Source organism: Linepithema humile, chromosome 2, assembly GCF_040581485.1.
Source record: "Linepithema humile isolate Giens D197 chromosome 2, Lhum_UNIL_v1.0, whole genome shotgun sequence".
In the NCBI taxonomy this organism is placed as follows: domain Eukaryota; kingdom Metazoa; phylum Arthropoda; class Insecta; order Hymenoptera; family Formicidae; genus Linepithema; species Linepithema humile.
In genome coordinates this window covers 35,243,500-35,265,005 of record NC_090129.1, presented here as the reverse complement: position 1 = coordinate 35,265,005, position 21,506 = coordinate 35,243,500, and the positions used below count along the sequence as shown (strand labels likewise).

Sequence of the window (21,506 nt, the reverse complement as noted above, 5' to 3'; positions counted from 1 at the left end):
CATCACAAAAGACGTTTAACAATTGATAATTAAGAATAAAAATAGTGATATCATTTCTCTACTTGTATCGTTGAATGATGGAAATTTTTTATGGGATAAGATGATCATTTCACTTTCATTAAACTAAAAATTAATTTTTAATGGAAGGATAATTTGCAGCAACAACTGAGATCTCGTATTATAAAATATGTATATTAAATAAACATTTTATGTTTACTATTTACACTTATGTCAATCGATCGAGTATACATCTTACATTTACAAAAACACGTACGAAAGTACAAATGACAAGCATGGGCTTTTTGCACGTCAAAATGATCGATCGTAAACATCACCTTTCTCGTGCTTAATGCCTAAAAAGACAAGAAAATGCCAAATTTTCAATAAGATAATAGCTTTGCAACGTTACAGAAGGCAATGCGTTTGTTGTACACCACTCAGTAGTGTTTACTCTCGAGTACAAAATACAGCATGCATTTTCGTTTTATGTACAATATGTGTTCTCTGCTGCGTAATGGACATGATTTGTACTCTGATCTTCCACAGTTCTAATTATACCGCTTTTCACAAAATAGTGCACTTTGGAAAAACATTTATAGAACTGTATGAATATACAGAATGTCTGAAAAGTGCCGGAATCTCTTAATATTTCGGAAATGCTTGATTTAAAATATTATGGGGTTCCGACATTTTTCAGACACCCTGCATATCAAATAAAATCCTTCCTGTCACGAACATTCTATCATTATGTACATATTTGAACATCAGTCGGTGTAAGTTCTGTTTTGCAATTACACGCTATAATCGAATAAATTCCATGTTATTGCGGTATTGTTCTCTTGAGAACAATTGTTTTCACCTGTAAATTTGCGTAAGAACTAAACATGCATTTAAAAATATAATTCTAAAGAATACAATACAGTTATATTAGACTTATTTACATCTGTAGTAAATCAATCGATAAATTATATTAAAAATCAAATTATAAATAACGTACGGACGATGTTTTTGAATAACGCAATTAAATGTTGAAGAATAAAGAATTTTTATGCGAAATCCCCGAGTTTTTTGCTTTCGAAGTTTATTATTCATGAACATCCTCCATACGTGTAGTATACAAAGTATCCTCATTGTAAATAAAAGTACCAATTAATAGCTTACACGGACTGAGTCTTTTTCTTCATATTCATATTCGTCATACGTTCTAAATTAAAATGAATATTGACCACCACTTCATCATGTTTCATTTATGAAAGTAAATTGTACAATTTTCTAAAACTAATTAAGGAGCCACAGATGTCGAAAGTCTGACGGAATATTTCGGCACGAGAATTCCCCGTAGCATTCGTCGCATTCGAACGTTTCCATCTATCCAGGAGTTTTACAATCTTACGTTCAAACAAATACTTGCACAAACCCTGTAGCCCGTAAACCAGAATTCAACATTCCGGAAACAGACGTTCCATTGCTTACGAGTTGTTCGACGTAGGATTGGAATTTGACATCGATTCTATGCGCATTGAATCGATCCTAGCGACGATTTTTAGTGCTGGGCCCAATTTGATGCTCATAGCAGACATGAGATGGTCTTCTTTTAACAGCATGAGAGCTTGACCATCGATCTCTTGGATAGCGAAGTCCTCCGCATAATCCGAGCATCCAGGTAGACCACGTATAAAATCGCATACTTCACCCACCTGCATAATAAACACATAATTTCTTTGATAATTTTGCTCGTGTTTAAGATATATCTCTTCATTTATATATAATAAAATTTTATTTACCGTCCATTTAATCGGGTTTACTTTCGGCAGTGATTCGTCAGCAGAGGAAGCAATAGTCGTAGACAACGTCTTTTCCTCGCCATTCTTCTTTGCCATGTCATTGTCGATAGTTTTATTAGTTTCAGTCTCAATTTCAGTCCATTGTTTCTCCATACCATCGCGATCTCGTGTTTCGCGCTTTTTGCTGTGAGTAAGGTGTAACATATTTTTTATTTTAAAATTTTTTAATTTACAAATGTAATTTGAGAATATTTGATTGATATACGCTATCAATATAAAAAACACACTTACTTCTTTGCACATGCTGATGAACAAAATCGCTTTTCTTTCTTGAATTTGACGTTCTGTTCGTCAATCGTGTTGCCGCAGCTTTCACACTTGTTGACTTGCACGCTGGCTCCATCTTCTTCATTTGTATAATTAGGAGCATGTTTTTTCCCTATAATTCAGATTTTGTTTTTGACTGATCTTGAAATGCAATATTAGCAAATCATTAGAATAGTTCACTTACTTGGAGGTTCCTCATGAGACTCCCTTTCCATATTTGTGTTATTCCGATTGAGAATGTTGGTAGTTTCCTGACTCACCGCAAATGGTTCTGATGCTATAATACAAAGATGGAAAAAAAACAAACATTTAAATTAAAATTAATAGGAGCGTAAAGAGCCACAATGCTAGTTCTTCGTGCAAAGGTTAAGATATTCGTTAAAATTGTTTACATCAAATCAAACGTTTCAGCCTGCCATCAGGCCTTCTTCAGTGTACATTAATAATAATATAAATAAAAAGAAAAATTCGCTCGCAAAATTCTAAAAACATTTACATCTCGTATTGTGCGATATAAAAATAAAATTTAATATGAATTATATAATAACATCAATGTTATGTATACATAATGTAATTATACCTTCTTGTATTACAAATCCTTCAATCACATGTGTAAGGACCTGTGGTTTCACCATGGCTTTAGGTGGCGCTTGTTTACTGTTTGCTGTTATTGGCGTAGAAGTGATTGGCATAGATGGTGATTCATCGCCAACTACACCATTCGTAATCGCGTTCACTGTATTGGCAAGCCCCGCTAACGGATTGTTGCATTGTTTTTCCTCACTTTTCGGAACGGTTACTTCATCCTCTTTTACGATTGCTGTTTTACATTGTTCTCCATCTGTGCGGATAAATATTGGTAAAACATTTCCATCTTAAAAAATTTAATGAGAAATAGGTCAAGAGCTAAGACTAGATATATGTCAATATTTCTTTTACGTACACGATCATGTGAATAAAACAAATATAACATCTAGTCTTAGCTCTTGGGTCGTTTCTCATGTCGTTAAATTTTTAAATTGTGACAGCTTTTTATAATTTATTTCTATCTTTATCTCACGCAATTAAATTTGATGAATTTATTTATTAATAAAAGGAGATTGATCGGTAGTACCTATTACTTCCGACTGAGATGCCGCCGCGACTTCTTCCGTAGTGGCAGATGCGTCTTCTTTCTTCGAAGCTAACTTGCCACTGTCGTCAGTCGTCACTGGAGGATTTGTCGTAGACGGTAGTATCAGAGAGCACTCGGTCTGTGAATTACGATCTGGCGACGTAATCATTATCGCAGAGTTGGTATTATCGTGCGATTGCTGATCCTGCGTCGCATTTACGATCGGCATCGCCTGAACCTGCGATGCTCCGCTTACTATTTGATTGCCTATTATAGTTGGATTAATAGTCTGTGACAAGAAAAGAATATGTTTATTAATCTTAATTGCGTATCTTTACCTGTATTACTCAAAAGATTCCTATATTATCACAAAAAGACAAAAAAGACAAAAAAAAAAAATTAAAAAAATGTTTATCTTACTCCATATATAGGATAGGAAAGGCACTGAGTGTTAACAGGCACCTTCCGGCATATAGTGGTCAATACCGGTATAGGAAGCTGTTGCATTGTAGGCATTGAAGATTGTGGTACTTGATTCATTTGAGAGGTAGCGGCGACTCCGATTCCAACTCCACCTACTGATACTATTGGCATAATAGGACGATCTGTACCAAGGACAACTCCACCCTGTTGTTGTTGCTGCAGCGTCATATTAGCTGCAGAACAAAAATTTAAATACTGTTAAACTGTCATTTTCGCATTTAAATGTCGTATAAATATTATTCGTGAATAAATATTCTTACTCATGATAGCTTTAGGTTGTATTTGAGAGGACTGCACTTGTTGCTGGTACTGCTGTTGAAGTTGCTGTTGTTGCTGCGTGTGCTGCTTTTGCTGTATAAAGACCTGTTGATGCTGTATGGATTGTTGAGCTTGCTGCTGCTGTTGTTGTTGCTGCGGTTGTTGTTGAGGAGATTGAATCGGCTTTCCACGACCTTTTCCACTACCACCACCCCCTTTGCCACTCTAGATGTATCGATAAATAAAAATATTATCATGTGATAATCTTTCATTAACATTCCTTTTACTATACATTAACTATTTATGCTGATAAATATACAATCATTCGTTAATGCAAAAATTACAAAGGCGACATATAAATGAGCATAATTCAGCGTTTAATCGTTGCCATAACACTTGAGATATTCGTGATGAAATATCGCGTGCTAATATTAGTATAGTAACCTGTGCTTGTACCGTGGCTTGTACTCCGTGAACCGTTTGCGTGGAAACGGAACTGGCGGCGCGTATATTGGCGGCTTGCAAGGACGAAGGCAGAATATTTAACGGCCGCTGTCCACCTACACCCGGTTTATTTTGCTGGGGCTGTTGTTGTTGTATATCCATTACCTTGGTAGGTTTTCCGCTAGTTGTAGCAATCTGCTGTACACCTTGTATTTGTTGTTGCGTCGCTAAAGCTACTTTCACAGAATAAACACAAAATAATGTCAAATTTTTGAAATTATTTTCTGTGCAAATTTTCCTTTTATATATTGTAAAGATAGAAAATTACAAAAAATTATAAACTCAAAAAAATTTGTAAATTTTCAAAAATACTTTTACAAATATATAAAATACTAACCATTGTGCGCCTGTATTGGTTGTGGACTTTGTATAAACATGTCCTGTTGCGTAGGACCGCGAATAAATATCTGATTGGGTGCGGCAGTGAGAAGAGCCGGTTGTTGTAACCCAGCGGTCCATACCTGAGGTGCGAACTGCCAAGGTGCAAACTGCATTCCGGCACCTCTACCGCCCGAAGGTGTCCCAGCAGTACACGTTGTATACTATTCAAAATATGACAAGTCGTATCAAAATATCGTAATTATATTATAAATGTACGTAATGTATGTAATGTATGTAATACGACAGTGTATTTTACAAATAAAAAATAAACATAAGATGACGCTTTAGTATAAAATAAAAGCGTCTTTACTAGGATCACCTTTTGCACCTGGTCTTGCTTATTCGCTGATTGTTGTTGCTGTTGCTGCTGTAGCGATGGTGGTGGTTGCGGAGAACCTAATACACCAAGCTGACCAAATACTAACGTTTGACCAGCACCAGGAGTTGAAGTCGGTACGGGTAAATAGCCAGCAGGAAAACCTTGAACTTTCGTACCACCTGCACCAGGATGACCACCACCTTGTCCGGGCGTTGATGCTGTAGTTAGCATATGAGGAGTAAGTTGAGCTGCAGATTGAAATGGCTTTCCAGCTGTTATCACCTAAAATAGACGTTTTTTATGTTTAAAACAACAACCAAAATTTAGTGCAGAAAAAATAGCGCATATTTATAGACTTTATTAAACTATCTTTAATAAAATTAATAAATTTGTATGAAAAAATAATCTTTCTAATATTATATTGTGTAAGATATTTTTTTTTAAGTTAATACAATAGTATCTTATTTCATGCATAAAATCTCTTTCTCTCTCAGAATAAAGACTTAAAAAAACTTAAATTATACCTGAATAGAAGAGGGATTTATGCCTGCTGGATGAAGTGCGAGATTTCCTGGCATTAACAAAGGTGTGCCTTGAGTATTGTATAGTTGTTGTAAGTGATAAGCTTGACTCTGAATTGGCTGTTGAATAACTTGAACTGCTTGCGGATGTGCAGCCATCGTAGTTATAGTAGTTGCACCTTGTTGACCAGATAATGTCATAGACACACCTCCTCCTACTCCTTGTTGCTGATGTTGCTGCATTGATACCGCAACACCCTGTAACTATTTTAATAACAAGACATAGAAAAATGTCGATGAATTATATAAAATAAAATATAATTAAGCATATGAATAATTACCTGTTGTTGGGGCATGCTTGCAGCTACCTGCGATTGTACTTGAACTTGAGTAGGAACAACATTGTGTGCTCCATTATTCTGTTGCTGCTGCTGTGACTGCTGCGTCTGTGATTGCTGTTGCTGCTGAACCTGCTGCTGTACTTGTTGTTGAACTTGCATTTGTTGTTGTGGTTGAACTTGCTGTTGCATTTGTTGCTGTGGCTGAACTTGTTGTTGTTGCACTTGTTGAGACTGCTGTTGGACCTGCTGAGATTGTTGTACATGCTGTTGTTGCTGTTGAACATTCTGCTGTTGCGGTAAGTCGTGAGTGATAATCATTTGTTGTTGAGATTGTTGTTGTGCCTGTGCCTGCTGAGATTGCTGTGATTGCTGCTGTGGTTGTGATTGAGATGATGGAATTCCAATTGTTTTAACATCTGTCATGTTTTCTTATGCCCTTGTAAAAATAATATACAAACTTTCACTCAGAAAAAAAGATATCTCTCGCCGACAATGTTCAACTGCGAAAGGCTCTTTTTCCTTGCCATTTCACATACATATTCATATTGTTCTCAATCTTTTCATTACGCAGCATCTGCAATAGATCATACAAATAAAAATGTTAGTTCTTGGATATCTGCATATTTTTTGTGAAATACATGTTTAAATAGATATTATTTGTTCAATCTAGAATTTATTCCATCTCTGCAAAAATTCTATTTTGCAATCATAATAAATATATGTAATACAATTATATTTATGCTACTGTTAAGTATTTAAATGTGCTTTTACTTTGTATGCTATTTTTTACATATCGATGAATACTGCAGATATCTATAATAAAATTTAAATCCAAAAAAACAAATGTAAAGTAGCCATTAATCATGCAATACATATACTCTTATCCCAATCTTCATAGGTATGGATATTGTCGATTTGAGCTTAATGAAATAGGTTATGATCGAAAAAACGGTTACGAAACTGTTGCCTGATTGGCTCTACCATAGACGAAATAAGTATAGATTGCTCACGTTATTCGAACAGTGTACAAAATTTGTAAAGAGAAAGAAAGCTTTGAATAGAGTTATTTCTTTCTCACATATACGCAACTTCGGTGTAAAATAGGAAATACACAATCTATACTTGTTATGTCTATGGTCTCTACTTTTACATCTACCAATCAGATATGTTTCATAAAAGTCGATTACTTAATCTTTGTTTTTTCCAGATGCAATTGTTATCGCCAGTAAAGTTATCGTGTTCGTGCTGGTGTATGGTGTGTAGTGCTACATTTTTTATAATTACGTTTTGTGGAGACTCTGCTTGAGTCTAAGAAAGTAAGTTTCTCAAAAATTATCGATGGCTTATATTCACCATACAAAACCACGCGCTATATACTGCGTAAATGCAGCGAATCAGTAGAATAAGCATATGGTCTTACCTGCTTAATATTGATTAATATGTGTAAGTTAATGAACAATGGATGCCTTATCATTCGTTTCAATAATGATTAATAAGATATTTTTGCATTTTTATCTTCATCTAGATTAAGTTACTGACAAAACACATTTGCTAGGTTATGTGATTATCATGGATATTCTATGCTATATCAGGACTAAATTGTACTTATACTAACGATTACATTAATGAAAAAATGATGAGAATTTTTACATAAAAATAACTTTCATACAATATTGTATCTGCATTTTGTGGAGCAATAATTATTTAGTATAAAATTTTGTTGTTGTCATGTGATAAGAATAATGCTGAGTATCTCACAACATTGGAGTATTTTAAAATATAAAGATATACAGCGGAAATAGTGATTTCATCATGTTTTTTCAAAAAAATACTGCAAAATGTTATAAAAATATTAACCTCTGTTTTGATAGCCTGAATATTTCTATTTAATGCATACTTTCATATAATTTATTCTATTTTCATCATTTTATTCCAATATTATTAAAGTGCTACTTTAAATTTTAAGTAATTTTAATACTAGAATTTTTTTAACATTGCACTTTTCTTCTTTTTATTTTCTTCAAAAGAATTTATTACAATTTACATATATTAAGTTTTGTTTGTAGAATTTATAAAGAAGTGCTATACAATGAATAGATTTAATATTCTATAATGTAAGTGTTAAATTTTATCTGCTTTGCTTTTTACAATTTAAAAACAAACAATTATCAAACACTCAACATTATTGCGAAATAAAAAATTAGTCAATTCTTACATATTCTTGCAAAATAATTAAGTGTGATATGAATACAAACTAAAAAAAAAGAAAAAAGAAAAAAGAAAAAAAAAGAAGAAAACCTATATGACGACTATTGACAAATTGTTAATATTGTCAATGTTTCATGTTCCAATTTTTCTCCAAAATTTAAATTTATCTCTTATACATGATGTATAAAACCAACTTAGCTTAATATTTTACTCATGGATTTTTTTATCAAGACCTTGCTTTTATCAGTGAAAACAAAAAAGATTGGGATGTAACGTATATTTATCATACTGTTCCAATATTTAATATTAAATATTTTTTTAGACTAATCGTGATGAAAATATATTAAAATAACATCTGCATTAATCTAAGAATCAAATTTTACCACTTGCAATAAAGCTTGGTTTTTGAAACATTCTGTTCACAATTACATATAATTAAAAATGAGTTTTTTTACTTTTTATCACAGAAAATTAATTCAAAAAATTGCTAAAAACCAAACATAGATGAAAATTCCCATGTAAAAAGTGACTTGATAGCTCTAGGATTTTCTACAACTAAAATAAATTCGGAATAAAACTGGAATATAAATGCTGAATATCCTAAAGGCGATTCGATATGTCTGAGACACCCTTGTAATGCCAGAATTTGATATTTCTCTTTCGACAAAAAGAAAGGAAAAAAAAAGAATCCCGCATTTCAGAGAAAGACATAAAAAAGGAAGTGAGGTAAGATGAATCTGGCGTCGTTCGAATGATAAAGTAGAGCTCTATATACCCCGTCACTCGAAAAACCAACGTGCGAATATCGATTCGGTACTGACGACGATACCCATTTGACATGTGCGTGCGTGCGTGCGTACGCGCGCGACGAACAAAATGTCGCCCCGGCCAATATATCCACCATAATTAGTACTCGGTGAAAGCAGGTGGGGTAAAAATGGGGGGAAGAAGAGAGCCGAGAGACCGACAGCGAGCGGGAAATGCGATTGAAAGGCGGGTTGGTAAAAAGGAGAGGTGGAGAAACAGACAGAGGGGAGATGAGAGAGGGGAGAGAAATAAAGAGAAGGGAGAAGGAACAACTGTGCCAGGGGGACGCTTGACAACATGGATCTTGCCTTGATAATATGAACGACAGTGACGGATAGTATAACAATAATAATACGGCATGTAAGGGCACGCGGGTTTTTCTGCGAGAAAAAAGGCCGCTATTTTTTTTCTGGAACGAGAAACGCCACATGAAACGCTTCTCTGAACGCGATAACACTACGCTGAGGTCACACGCATGCACGCACGCACACGAGTATCCGGTCGCCGCAGTTCGTCCCTCGTGCGAATCCAGAGCAGCGGCGTCTTGCGGACGCCGACATGTTGGATTACAAAATACAGCACCGTTCGGCGAAACGATTGACGAGGGGGAAAAGGAGTGAAGCGCAGAGATAGTGGCGAGAAAAGAGACAGAGAAAGAGATATATAGATATAGAGAACACACATACAGTGTATCGAGCAACGCGTCGCTTGAGCCGTGCCAACAGATCACCACCGAGTTTGGCAAGGATCAATGTCGTCAACGCGGTGATCGCGTGTAAAGCGTTTCGTCTAGTGAATATTTCTCGCGAGACATTGCACACGGCAGAAGAACAAATAAATTCGACAACGTCGACGACGACGATGCCGCCGCCGCCACGAGTCGACGGAACCTCCACACGGACATCTCACTTTGCTCAGGTACTCACATGGCGACTGCGCAGTCACACCTATATGCACGTTTTCGAACAGGCTGCGTGAGTGTGTTCCTACGTATGTGTGTCCAACACGTCTCAACACGTTCACGGCACACCACCCCGTTAACCGTTGCAGCGGAGTACGATGTCTACGGCGTGTCGCTTCCTCGAATTTCTTTTCACTTTTCGTACTACAGTTTTTCCTCCGCACTATGTTGTTCGCTTGACGCAGTCACGAGATCTTGCAAATACTCGCGAGTATTCGTTATCCTCCACTGCTACTGCCTGGTTACCTCCCTGCTCCGTGCAGTATAACACGACTAACCTCCGTTGTTCCCGCGCGTCCCCGCGCAGCCATAGATTCCCTCCCGCCGCGCACCGCACAGGCTCTGTCGCGTCCGCTGATTGGTTCGAGGGGAACAAATCCCAAAGGCATCATACGCATCGAGAAAGGCGGAGCTATCGGATATGGTGGCTGTGGCGCATGCTCACTAACGGTACTCACGTTCTCTCCACCACCACGGTTGTATCCAGTCGTCCTATCGCAGGCATACCTACACAGATACATTGCATCGTTACTATATGTATACGATCCTATAGTTTGTGCCGTATTTTACAGCATAGTCTCCCGATACTACCAGAAACGTACCAAGTTTTTCATGTGCCCTGCTATTTATTTTTTTTATTAAGAATATCCCAAGCATTTTTTTAACAAATACAAATTTTGCGCAATATTAGTTATGAGAAATCATTTATCGTTAACTTCTTTGCTTACGTTTATATTCACTTGAAGGTAATGTTTTAATACATTATTAATAATAATAAACAATTATAGGATTGAGTATTACGTTATGTTGTTTGATTAATACTTATTGGAAAGTAAAGTATATAGTTGAAAACGCTAATTTATTTTATGTAATATTATTTATAACACTTGGTTTATAATACTTGAGAATGAGATATTCTTTTCATATACTACATATTGCACTAAAATTTAAAATTCTATAGATATACAATTGATACAACAAACTAACTTTTGGTTTAAAATGATAGATATTGCAACGCGCATCTGTTATTAAAACAAACAATATTGACAAAAATCTTCTGCTCTATCCCTGCTATTCAAATCGGACAATTCGTGATCGATTGTCAATAGCGCTAATCAACACCGGAAACTTTACGTAACAACAACTGCAAAGACAGGATGCTTAAATGAATGTTTTGCCTCACATAAAGTATATCTTTAGTGCCTGTATAACATTTCAATTTGATTTGTTTGCTTTATTTACATTTAAAAAAAAAAGATTACGTAAAATTTTAAATAAAAATAATTTTTTAAATCGGTTTTTTTAAGGTTTTGTGGTTGACAAGCCAAGAAACGAGTAAATGTTTGAACAAATACTTAGATATAATTGACTTGAAAATTATGTTAAAGTAAAGATCGTTTTTTTTCCCACTTTAGTTATATTGTTCTAATTTAGTTTTATCTATTCAAAACAATATCCATTTTGTGCACGAAAAAAAAACACATTTTGAAAAAATATTTTGTGGTTAAAATAAAAATACCTATTATACTGATACAACACTCATTAGACTTCATTATTTAAAATATAAAATAAATTCACATTAGAAAGGCTAATTCCATGTATATCATTTTATATTACATCATAACTTTTTATTGAATTTGTGATATTTAAATTAATATATAACAATTCTGAAATTATATTTAATTTAAATTATCAAAACACATTTGTTATAGTATTTTTTTAAACATTGTGCGTCTAGTTACGACAAAATATATATATGGCATAGTTAATAACATTTATAGAAAAATATAGTGCAATAATAGCATCCTGCGTAAAGTTTGATCCGGGCATCCAAAGAGACGCAATACGGTCCTGAGCGACTGTCTCTAAGTCGACTTTATGTTTCCCGGCTCGAACTCTGAAATCGCGCGCGGCATGCGATTGGTTTGTCATGCTTTTGCAGAGATTTTTCACCCGATCATTGTTTTTCTTAACGCGATGCTATATTATCAAATTAAAAAAAAATACAAATATCTTTTGTGTTCTTGACGCTAGACGCATTGCGATGTTTCTATCGTCGTGGAAAGCTCTAATTCTGATGCCGAGGCCTACATGCATAATGCATCTTCCGCCCGAGGCGCAAGGATCCATTCTCACGTAAATCAAGGATCTTATTTCGGCGATCAAAATTATCCTTTAAGATCCTTTTATCTTCATATTTTACTGTAACAAAATAACATTATGCGAGTCATTTTATGTGCAAAGATGAACATTTTACTTTCAACAATCGTACTACATGATTTGTTCTCACATGCTCAATGAATCAAAAGAATCATCGATTAAAAATGTCTCGATTACAGTGTTGGATACGACATCGATTCCACCTCGGTGGAATTTTCTGACAAGAGAAAAGTAGAAAAAAAGAGGAGCCACGCCAACGAGAAATACAGCCGATTTATCGTTCATCTCCCAATACCGGTCTCAGATTTCGATGCGAGGGGCGACGGTAGGACGTATCGCGCGTAGGGTAGGAAGACCTAGCGGTTGTACCAATCCCAGCAAGCAAGTGCCTGTGTGAAACACGCGCGCGCGCGCGCGCGAATGTTTGTTTCGCTGTGTGTATGCACTCGGCAAGGGTCGAGTCGGCGGATTAAGAGGGTGCGGGGAAAAAGAGGGGCTATATTCTATATTCCGTGCCTATGCTATGGAGCGTATCTCGCGTTCGTAGTTTGCCGTTTAACCGACAGAGCGTGGGGACGCAGAGGTGGGAGAAGTGGACCAGCCAATGGTGTGGGTCGCACAGGGTTGCCAAGGAAACAAGTTAATGATTCGGGCTGCAACCGAGGAATTGGCCTGGCCGGTGCGATCGGCGCGTGTAACATCATTCTTAGCGGCGCATGCGTCGCGCTGCCCCTGGGGAGTCTCTTTGTCTCACTTGTTCGTGTCGCATGCCTTCCCGTCTCGTGATATAGCTACCGCCACACACGACGATACGCGGTCGATGTCCGTGAATCGGTCTCGTCCGCACGACTGTGTGCGTGAGCCGCTCGTAGCCGTCGTCAGGGGTTCGTACTTGTGTGTGTTGTGTCGATGCACACACGCATAGACACGGCTCATGCATACCGAACGCGATGTCGTTGCGCGCGCGCGCACAGCGTTTAAGTCGTCGCGACGATTGGTTCCCCTCCCACATAAGCTTGCACTTCTCGATCTCTCTCGTTGCTTTCTCATTTCCCACCCCGGGCCGCTCTTGCTTCTTCTCACCGTGTGTCCATCGCGCTACCCTCTCTACCGCGAGCTCGTTTCTCTGGCATCTCCTCCTTCCCACACTCGCCCGCCTTCTCCCTTTCCCCCTGACCTCTTTTTCCCCACACTGTCCACCGCCCGGTAATACACCACCGCGTATCACTTGTGATGCACGACGAAGAGGGGGCAGGAGTAGGAGGGTTCCCCCCGTCGCAAGATATTCGCTGTAGATTATAATATATCCGATGTGTGTGTTCGTCCGATCGGTCCTCGAATTAACGTCGAGAAAATGGAAGCAGCCGCAGCGAAGAGGGCGAAGAGAGTAATTGCTGCACGACATTGGGACGTGCCATGACGGACCCACAAGCGTTGGATCAGCTCGGGGGGCATCGGGCGACTTTTTTTCATGTAGAAAATTGTGATATCCGACTTGGAAACTTGGAAACTTGGAAACTTGCACTGATAAAATTGCTGCTTGTTATCTATAAATATCACATAAATTGATTAATCCTTAATTCAGTATAATTACATGGATTTGTTATCATCTCATTATGTTTTTTATGCGATTAAACTAAGTCAAAAACTAATGAGCAAGCAATTTGATTTCAATAATTGATCATCAAAAGTTGAATATTATGTACCAGTTACAAGTTTATTTCATTACTTATTCAGCGTCGTCTTCATCAGTCTTCACACACTGTATTTGGAATGCAGTGAGATGAGGTCGTTAGGATTCCGCGTGACCAATTAGGGGTTAACAAATTCGACTCTACAAGTATCCTAGAAGTAAACACGAGATGAACATTTATCTTTTCATATTGAATGCATGTCTCTTGAATGCATGACGTTCATATCTCTACTACAAATTCCAATCTGTAGTATTGGTGCTGATATGCATCGTTCATTACAACATTATTGTTGAGTTTTAAAATAGTATTGCAGGATTTGAAAAAGTAATTTCTTTTCATTGTCGCTCACCGAGTAAATTATCAGTATCAAGTGAAGTTTCTATCGGTATGATTCTCATTCGTTATCGTCTTACCATTCATCATCTATTGTTTTACCTCGTCGCGCTTTTCTGCCTCTGGTTTTTAAAAATAGGATTAAATTAAAAATTCTTATAGGTTTTCAGAAATGGGATTAAATTTAAAATTCTGCGCACACTTCATATAATCTGTATTTCTTTTATCCGCAATATCCGCATTAATCCTCTTATACTATTTCTTTCAAAAGACTTAATAGAATTTCAACGATCCTCGGGGTCCACGTTTGTGAACCGCTGTGATCATTTTCTTAGAGGCCGTTCTTTCCCTTCTAAGAACATATACCCCAAATTTGAGGAAGGATCCAGAAATACGCTTATTCCAATGTCGTTTAAATGACGACGCGACGGGTTTTATCGATTAGACACTTAAGATTTCAGCAACTGGATTAAGCGACATCGATCCTTCGCTTCTATTTTCCATTTGCTGAGCCACCGGTCACGCTAAAATTAAATTCTTAATAATTCTCCGTCCCTCCACGGTTTTTCGCGGCCGTGTCGCAGTACCGGGATTGAACGGTTTAATTGGCGGATCGAGTTACCGTCGCGAAAGACAGTTATCGCGAGACCGATTAATTACACAATACAATTACAGCGCATATCGAACACGTTTGTGAACGTGTCTCATAAGCGATCGAAAAATCGCAAGTTACAATCACTAATGCAATTTGTGTCAAATGCATAATATGCGCAGCATTGCAGATTTTATACGCAAAGTGAAGCATCTAAAAGTAGATATCGCGTGCGAAAAGAATATTAATATATAATATATAGAATAATTTATATTTCGATATTCAATAACTATATTGTGGAAAGCTGCTTATAAAATGTATTTAAACGAGATGCTGTTAATTATACAATATAAATATCATTATCTATCGGAAATTAGCAATCGCTTTGTATGAACGAAAAGTAGAAACAATAGAAATACGATCGAGATTTATGAAGCATCTCATTTGCTCTCTTGTTCGTATTGGTTGTATATGTATATGCATTTCCACCGCACACTTTTCGCTCGATTATGTATAATTTATCGACGTCGCGAGGATAAAAAGCTTCTATTGTTTAGAACTGGTCAAATTATAGCAATACACACAAAGCAGAAGAGTGAAGTGTTAACTGTAACAATGACTCTAAAACCTATTTTTCTTATAGATGTTTTTAATAGAACAGGTGTAATTTTAAATAAAACTGTCACATTAAGAATTGATTTTATTAATTCTGCGTCTTATTGAGCATGGAGCAATCCTAATTTGTATTCAGTGACAATTTGTGAAATAACATGACATTGACCTCGTATGCAAATGTCGCAGATAAAAGGATTAAATTTGTGATTGTGAATTGAGAAATTATACAGCGATTTCGATCAAGACATTCACGCGAAAAAAAGTACGATATTTCGATTATCATCTCTCATCAGGAGATAATAAGCAAGAATTAAAATCTCGTAAATATTATCTCATAAGAGTTAAGCTTCCTTCGAAATGTACATTTTAAAGGAACTTTATCTAATACATAGGAGAACGTGTTAATACGTATTTAAAGAACTTCATTGAAGATCAAGAAAATATCGGACTTGTCTTTTTATATGAAAAACTGCTTTTTGCAACTATAAGCTGTAAAAATATAAATACTATAAGGAGTGATAATAAAATGATTATATTGAATATGGCAATTAGATAATGCTCAGAGAGAAGACAGTGATTTTATCATACTTCGATATCGTATTTGTTGTTTAAAACAAAAGCAAACTTTTTATTAGATTACCTTTCACAACAATATTTCAATTGTATGATCCACAGTTCCAATTCTTGATATTTCTAGAGAACAGTTAAGCAACAGAAGCTTACTGTTTCCTGACTTCAGTTTTATATTCCTTATCTTTTAATTAGAGATTAACATATCGAATGTTGTAAGGTTCTAAAACTTTCTAAGACAAAGTTTGCTTCATCCAAGAATTCGTCATTAAAGCAAAAGTTGTGATGCTGCGACAATCTGTGAAAGACATACGAAAATTATAAACGTTTCAGTATTATAAGATGTTAAGAGATATGAAGAGATCAGAAGATTACGAGCGGTTTTACGTGAAAAATAAATTCGACTTTTATCTTGATAATCTCTCATCGCTTCCGACGCGCCATTACGTGGATCGCGGGATACCCGATTTTATATTGACAACGAATTGGATTTTCTGCACGATCACGCGTGTGAAAGGCGCGCACTGCCGTATGCACATCCGGCTATAAATAGGCATGCTAAGATAGCCACGCCTTAATCACTGTAACGCCGGTATGGGTAGCAGTGTTAATGTTCTTCTGACATTATTGCAACAGACGGTCGTTTTGCAATCCATTACGTACTCATATTACTTACATGCCACCGTACTCCATTTATCGCCACAATGGACTATCGTGACGATAACCACAAAATGATATTAAGGTCGACGAATGTAAGGGGACATATAGATATCTATCAAAACAAATAAAAAATATCAAATTGTCGTAAATCTATAAATCAATCCGAGGAAGATAAATGCAGATGTTTGTTACAAAGCAGATTTTTTATACGTAATTTTATACAAAAAGATTAACGTTTCAATGGAAGTTTGGTATATGTAAAAATTAGAAAACCAATAAAAATATACCTTAAAATAAACATTCATCTTCATCGTTATTTCCTGATAAGCTTGTTTTCATAGTTGAAGCTGTACCTCAATGAAGGCTTTAAATATCAAATATACAATAATTTTATGTTACATAAATTTATTATATAACACAATTTTTTGTGTAGACATGTGAAATGCAAATTATAACCTTTCTGATAATATACTACTGACGTTAGCTAATAAGTATTTTTATATTAGCGCGGTATATTTTTTGCTTGGAGGAATATACCAAAGAAATATATTAAATAATTAAAGAAATATATAAAACGATTTGTAAAAAGTGATTTAAAAAGAGATATTTATAATAAGACTTGTATAACCTATAGGGTAATTCGCGATGACAAAGATGATAATAAATGTTCAATTCTAATAGTTTAGTATTATGTGTGATCAAATATGATAAATCAAATGATCACATGATGGATCAAACATGATGACAAAACATTTACATTTTTGATACTAAAAAAGATATTAATGTGTTGCAACAAACGATTCACCATACTTATTCGATTTTGAAACAATACTGTGAAGATAAAAATATTGCTACGTTGGTAATAGCAGAAATTCAGATTGCTTGAACATCTTGGAGATGGCAGGAGTTTCAATTGTGTTATCGACTGAGTGGCACCGAGTAAAATTTACTAGCGATATATGGAAAATCATATTTTATGTATTTTCTTTTGTTTTAATTAATTTTCATGTTTTATAAATATCTGTAACAATATTTTTTAGTAATATTTTATCGGATAAAAAGTATAATATTAGAAAACAGATATTTTATAATATAATTACTCAACGTTTCGAGGATAATTCTGCATTTAAAAAATTTATGTTTTAATTAATAATCCGCATATTTATTTCTGTTTCTCTTTCTATAGTATTTGTGTCGTGTAAAGTAGATAATGTTTTTGATAAAAATTCCTCTCATCTTTTTTTGTATTGAACTATTTTTTATCAACTTTCAATGAAAAAAATTGTGAGCTTATGATTCTATTCAATTAAAAATATGATTACTTAAATTTGGTGTTCATATTTTTCTTCTAGAAATTTACTGCGAAAAACAATAGAAATGCGGAGTGTACTGATGAATATTCTTTTTCGACGATGCAACGATATCGTTCGATGTTCAGAAAAAATAAAGGGTACGCATCGCTATTATTCGACTTGCGGTGCAAAACCCGAATTAACATCGATCAGGTACAAAATGCAACGCGGTCCCTACGCCACGATTTCAAACGCAGATATTCGTTTCTTTGAGTCGTTAGTCGGGTCTAATCGGCTCATCACTGATCCGGATGAATGCGAGGGCTACAACATTGACTTTCCGAAGACGGTAAGAGGTGAGCGCATATGGATTATAAAAAGAAATGCGAACAATCTTTAATTTTAATATTTAAAAAAAAAATGTTAAGTCTTACCGTCTGAAATCATATAATAATTGCAGGTGCCAGTCGGTTGGTCTTGAAACCGAAAACCACTGATGAAATATCCAAAATATTAAAATATTGCAATGACAAGCGATTAGCTGTTTGTCCACAAAGCGGAAACACCGGTCTTGTAGGAGGAAGCAATCCGGTATTCGATGAAATCGTCGTCTCTATGAAGCTCATGAATAAAATCCTAAACATAAACGAGTTGACAGGTAAGAGACAAATATAATTATGACATTAACTCGAAGAATAATCTAAAGATAATTTTTGAAAGTTTTAAATAAATGACTGAAATATTAACATTTTAATTAGATTATTAATGCTATTATTATCCAAATCTTATATAAATATCTAAAATTTGAGAAAAAGAAGAAAATATATAATTTATATATTAATTCATAAATTTATATATTAATTCATAAATTTTTTTATATCAGTTAAAATTATAATCTAAATTAAGATTTTAAATTTAAAAAAAGTAAATGTTTTAAAATGTGTTTTAAATGTTTTAAAAAAAAACTTAAACATTTGAAAGATAAATATTGTGATAAAATTGTTCGAAACTTCAAATAATAGAAAAGAAAAACAGCCTAATTTTTTTATGATAAATAATGTTTCTTTTTTGCTATATTAAAACCGCAAACATTTCCGGTATTAGGTATACTGACATGCGAGGCTGGATGCGTTTTACAGGACCTAGAGACTCACTTGGCCATGGTTGACTTAATGATGCCCTTGGATCTTGGTGCTAAAGGCAGCTGCTTAATCGGTGGTTGTGTCTCCACTAATGCAGGCGGATTACGACTTCTACGTTACGGGAATCTTCACGGAAATATTTTGGGAGTCGAAGCTGTAAGTCCACACACACATATAAATATTAATCAGTTATTGTTATGTGTAAATTGTTATTTGCATAATTTATAATAATTATATTTATTATTTTATATTATTGCCTAAATTTGATATAAAATATTTAATGTTAAAGAAAGATTTAACTTTAGATCTTTCAATATTGGTGAAAATAAATTTTAGTTTTGAGATTATCGAAATTTTTCTAATTTTAATTTTCGAAAAAAATTAATATATTGAAAACTATATTAAATAATAATCTTTACTTAAGGTAAAGGCTAATGGCGACGTGGTGGACGCGCTAAATACCTTGAAGAAGAACAATACTGGATATCATCTGAAACATCTATTCATAGGTAGCGAGGGAACATTGGGAATAGTGACCAAAGTGGTTATACAGTGTCCAGCTATGCCAAAGGCTGTAAACTTGGCGTTTCTAGGTACGTGTGTAAATGTAGATTAAATTTTTCAACTTATAATAATTATAATATTCTTACAGGATTGGCGAGTTTTGATAAAGTATTGCAAACATATCATCTGGCAAAGCGTGAACTAGGCGAGATCTTGTCCTCTTGTGAGATGATGGACCGACTATCTATGGACGTCTCCATTAATAACTTGGGCATGAAGAATCCATTGACGAGTCACGAGGATGGCCATGAATTTTACATGGTTATCGAAACTTCTGGTAGTCATATGGGTCATGATGAAGAAAAGCTCTCTTCGTTTGTGGAGAAGGCGATTAATGATAATATCATCGAAAACGGCACTTTGACTAACGAAAAGACGAAAGTTAATGTATGTAAAATGAGATATACGTTGTGTTCAGATCATTTTTTGCTCATCATTTGAAAACTTTCATTAGAAGTTTTAGAAAATATTTTATTCTTAACTTTTGATATTAAAAATTTATATATTTGGATTGTTTTGAATAGAAAATCTATATTTCAAGTTTTAGAAAGCGCTTTTCCAATTCAAATACTGAAAATTTAATTTGCAGAATATATGGGCTCTTAGAGAAAGAATAAGTGAAGGCATCTTGCACGATGGATACGTTTTTAAGTATGATATCAGTTTACCTTTATCATCCTTCTATGAAGTCATAGAGGTGCTTCGAAAGCGATTACGTGATCCCCGCATTATTAGAATCAGTGGATATGGCCATTTAGGTATAATATTTTTTATTAAATAACCATTAAAACGTTTTGATCAAATTGTAATCTTGAAATTCGCAAATAATTTGTTCTTCTATTTTCAGGTGACGGAAACATTCATGTACAAGTCTCCATACCAGAGTATTACGAGGACGTGGCCACGCAATTGGAACCGTTTATCTTCGAATACGTATCACAGTGTCAAGGTAGTATCAGCGCTGAGCATGGTATTGGTTTTAAGAAGACCAAGTACCTTCACTTGAATAGAAGCTCCTCAGAGATTGAGATGATGTATGATTTAAAAAAACTAATGGATCCGAATGGCATTTTGAATCCATATAAAGTTTTAAAACCAATGAAGGATGAGTCCTAGAAGCAAAAATAATGTGTATATCTAATGTAACATTTTAGTAAACGCGTAGATAAAAGATGGATAAAAAGACGAAACTGCGCAATTATCTGGCTCAAATGTTAAAGATTTTGAAAAATTTAAGTATTGTCGCGTTGCGAGCTATTAATATGATAGTGTCCAACGTTACATGTGCACTGATGTCATGCACAATGTTTGGTAAGGGTTTTCTTGGCTACTTTCCAATTACCAATAAAAGCAGTGAAGCATTTGAGTGACTAACACACTCGAAATAGACATGCACGCATTAAATGACAGTGACAGTGAGAAATAGTGAAACACATGTCTTCAAATGGAATATATTAGATGTATCAGATATTTATAGTTATCTATAATTATAAGTTGAAACAATTTTCAAGTTTACCGATATAATAAATATACGTATATGTACCTGATGTAGAGAAGAGATTTGCATAAAGAGACTGATGTAAATAAGAATCTGAATATTAATGAAATGCAAAAAAGTGTTATTTATTACATATATGTTGCATATTCGTCTTTTTTTCTATCTCACCATATTTAGTACTTGAAGTGATAATAAAATTATAAAATTTTATATAAAAATTGTTAAAATAATGCTAAACGAATAAAATAAATGTTTTATTTTTCCAATTGATGGATATTTTTTCTCCTCTCTTTCTCTATCTGCATAAATGTTAATTTTAACAGTAGAGGCTTTGATGGAGAAATTTAATTTAAAAAAAGAAACATTTAAATTTAGCAA

The 21,506-nt window shown here is 34.8% G+C and overlaps 2 protein-coding genes and 1 long non-coding RNA gene across 14 annotated transcripts; 1 reads left to right on the top strand and 2 right to left on the bottom strand.

The window, feature by feature from the left end:
- Positions 1-173: 173 nt before the first annotated feature.
- ph-d (polyhomeotic distal) lies at positions 174-10,456 on the bottom strand. 11 transcript variants are annotated; one of them, XM_067350007.1, is made up of 14 exons: positions 9,974-10,456; positions 6,033-6,606; positions 5,695-5,955; positions 5,180-5,452; positions 4,808-5,012; positions 4,411-4,646; positions 3,969-4,191; positions 3,646-3,881; positions 3,226-3,514; positions 2,692-2,952; positions 2,296-2,388; positions 2,076-2,223; positions 1,785-1,968; positions 174-1,697 (listed from the first exon to the last, which is right to left on the bottom strand). In XM_067350007.1, exons 2-14 carry the CDS (start codon positions 6,453-6,455, stop codon positions 1,470-1,472), a joined length of 3,060 nt encoding a protein of 1,019 aa, XP_067206108.1. In that variant the 5' UTR covers positions 6,456-6,606; positions 9,974-10,456; the 3' UTR covers positions 174-1,469. The 11 variants fall into 11 exon arrangements, with proteins under 11 accessions (XP_067206108.1, XP_012234737.1, XP_012234744.1 ...); XM_012379314.2 differs by having other exon boundaries at positions 5,171-5,452; positions 9,974-10,454; XM_012379321.2 differs by having other exon boundaries at positions 3,712-3,881; positions 5,171-5,452; positions 9,974-10,454.
- D2hgdh (D-2-hydroxyglutaric acid dehydrogenase) lies at positions 7,194-21,394 on the top strand. Of its 2 annotated transcripts, none has more exons than XM_012379323.2 (8): positions 7,194-7,348; positions 17,985-18,280; positions 18,385-18,582; positions 19,029-19,222; positions 19,491-19,659; positions 19,719-20,017; positions 20,220-20,388; positions 20,478-21,394. In XM_012379323.2, exons 2-8 carry the CDS (start codon positions 18,010-18,012, stop codon positions 20,744-20,746), a joined length of 1,569 nt encoding a protein of 522 aa, XP_012234746.1. In that variant the 5' UTR covers positions 7,194-7,348; positions 17,985-18,009; the 3' UTR covers positions 20,747-21,394. The 2 variants fall into 2 exon arrangements, with proteins under 2 accessions (XP_012234746.1, XP_012234748.1); XM_012379325.2 differs by lacking the exon at positions 7,194-7,348 and adding an exon at positions 9,826-9,965.
- Positions 11,468-16,853, bottom strand: LOC136998068 (uncharacterized). Its single transcript, XR_010888637.1, has 2 exons — positions 16,043-16,853; positions 11,468-14,719 (listed from the first exon to the last, which is right to left on the bottom strand). It is a non-coding gene; the product is annotated as an uncharacterized lncRNA (long non-coding RNA).
- Positions 21,395-21,506: the final 112 nt, after the last annotated feature.

Excerpts from the sequence above, each read along its gene's own strand:
- ph-d (XM_012379314.2), bottom strand. The coding sequence starts at position 6,455 with ATGACAGATGTTAAAACAATTGGAATTCCATCATCTCAATCACAACCA. Across the intron at positions 3,515-3,645 it reads TTTCCTATCCTATATATGGA|ACTATTAATCCAACTATAAT; the intron begins GTAAGATAAACA and ends TTCTTGTCACAG. Across the intron at positions 2,389-2,691 it reads AGGATTTGTAATACAAGAAG|CATCAGAACCATTTGCGGTG; the intron begins GTATAATTACAT and ends TTTGTATTATAG.
- D2hgdh (XM_012379323.2), top strand. The coding sequence starts at position 18,010 with ATGCGGAGTGTACTGATGAATATTCTTTTTCGACGATGCAACGATATC. Across the intron at positions 18,583-19,028 it reads AAACATAAACGAGTTGACAG|GTATACTGACATGCGAGGCT; the intron begins GTAAGAGACAAA and ends TTCCGGTATTAG. Across the intron at positions 19,660-19,718 it reads TGTAAACTTGGCGTTTCTAG|GATTGGCGAGTTTTGATAAA; the intron begins GTACGTGTGTAA and ends ATATTCTTACAG.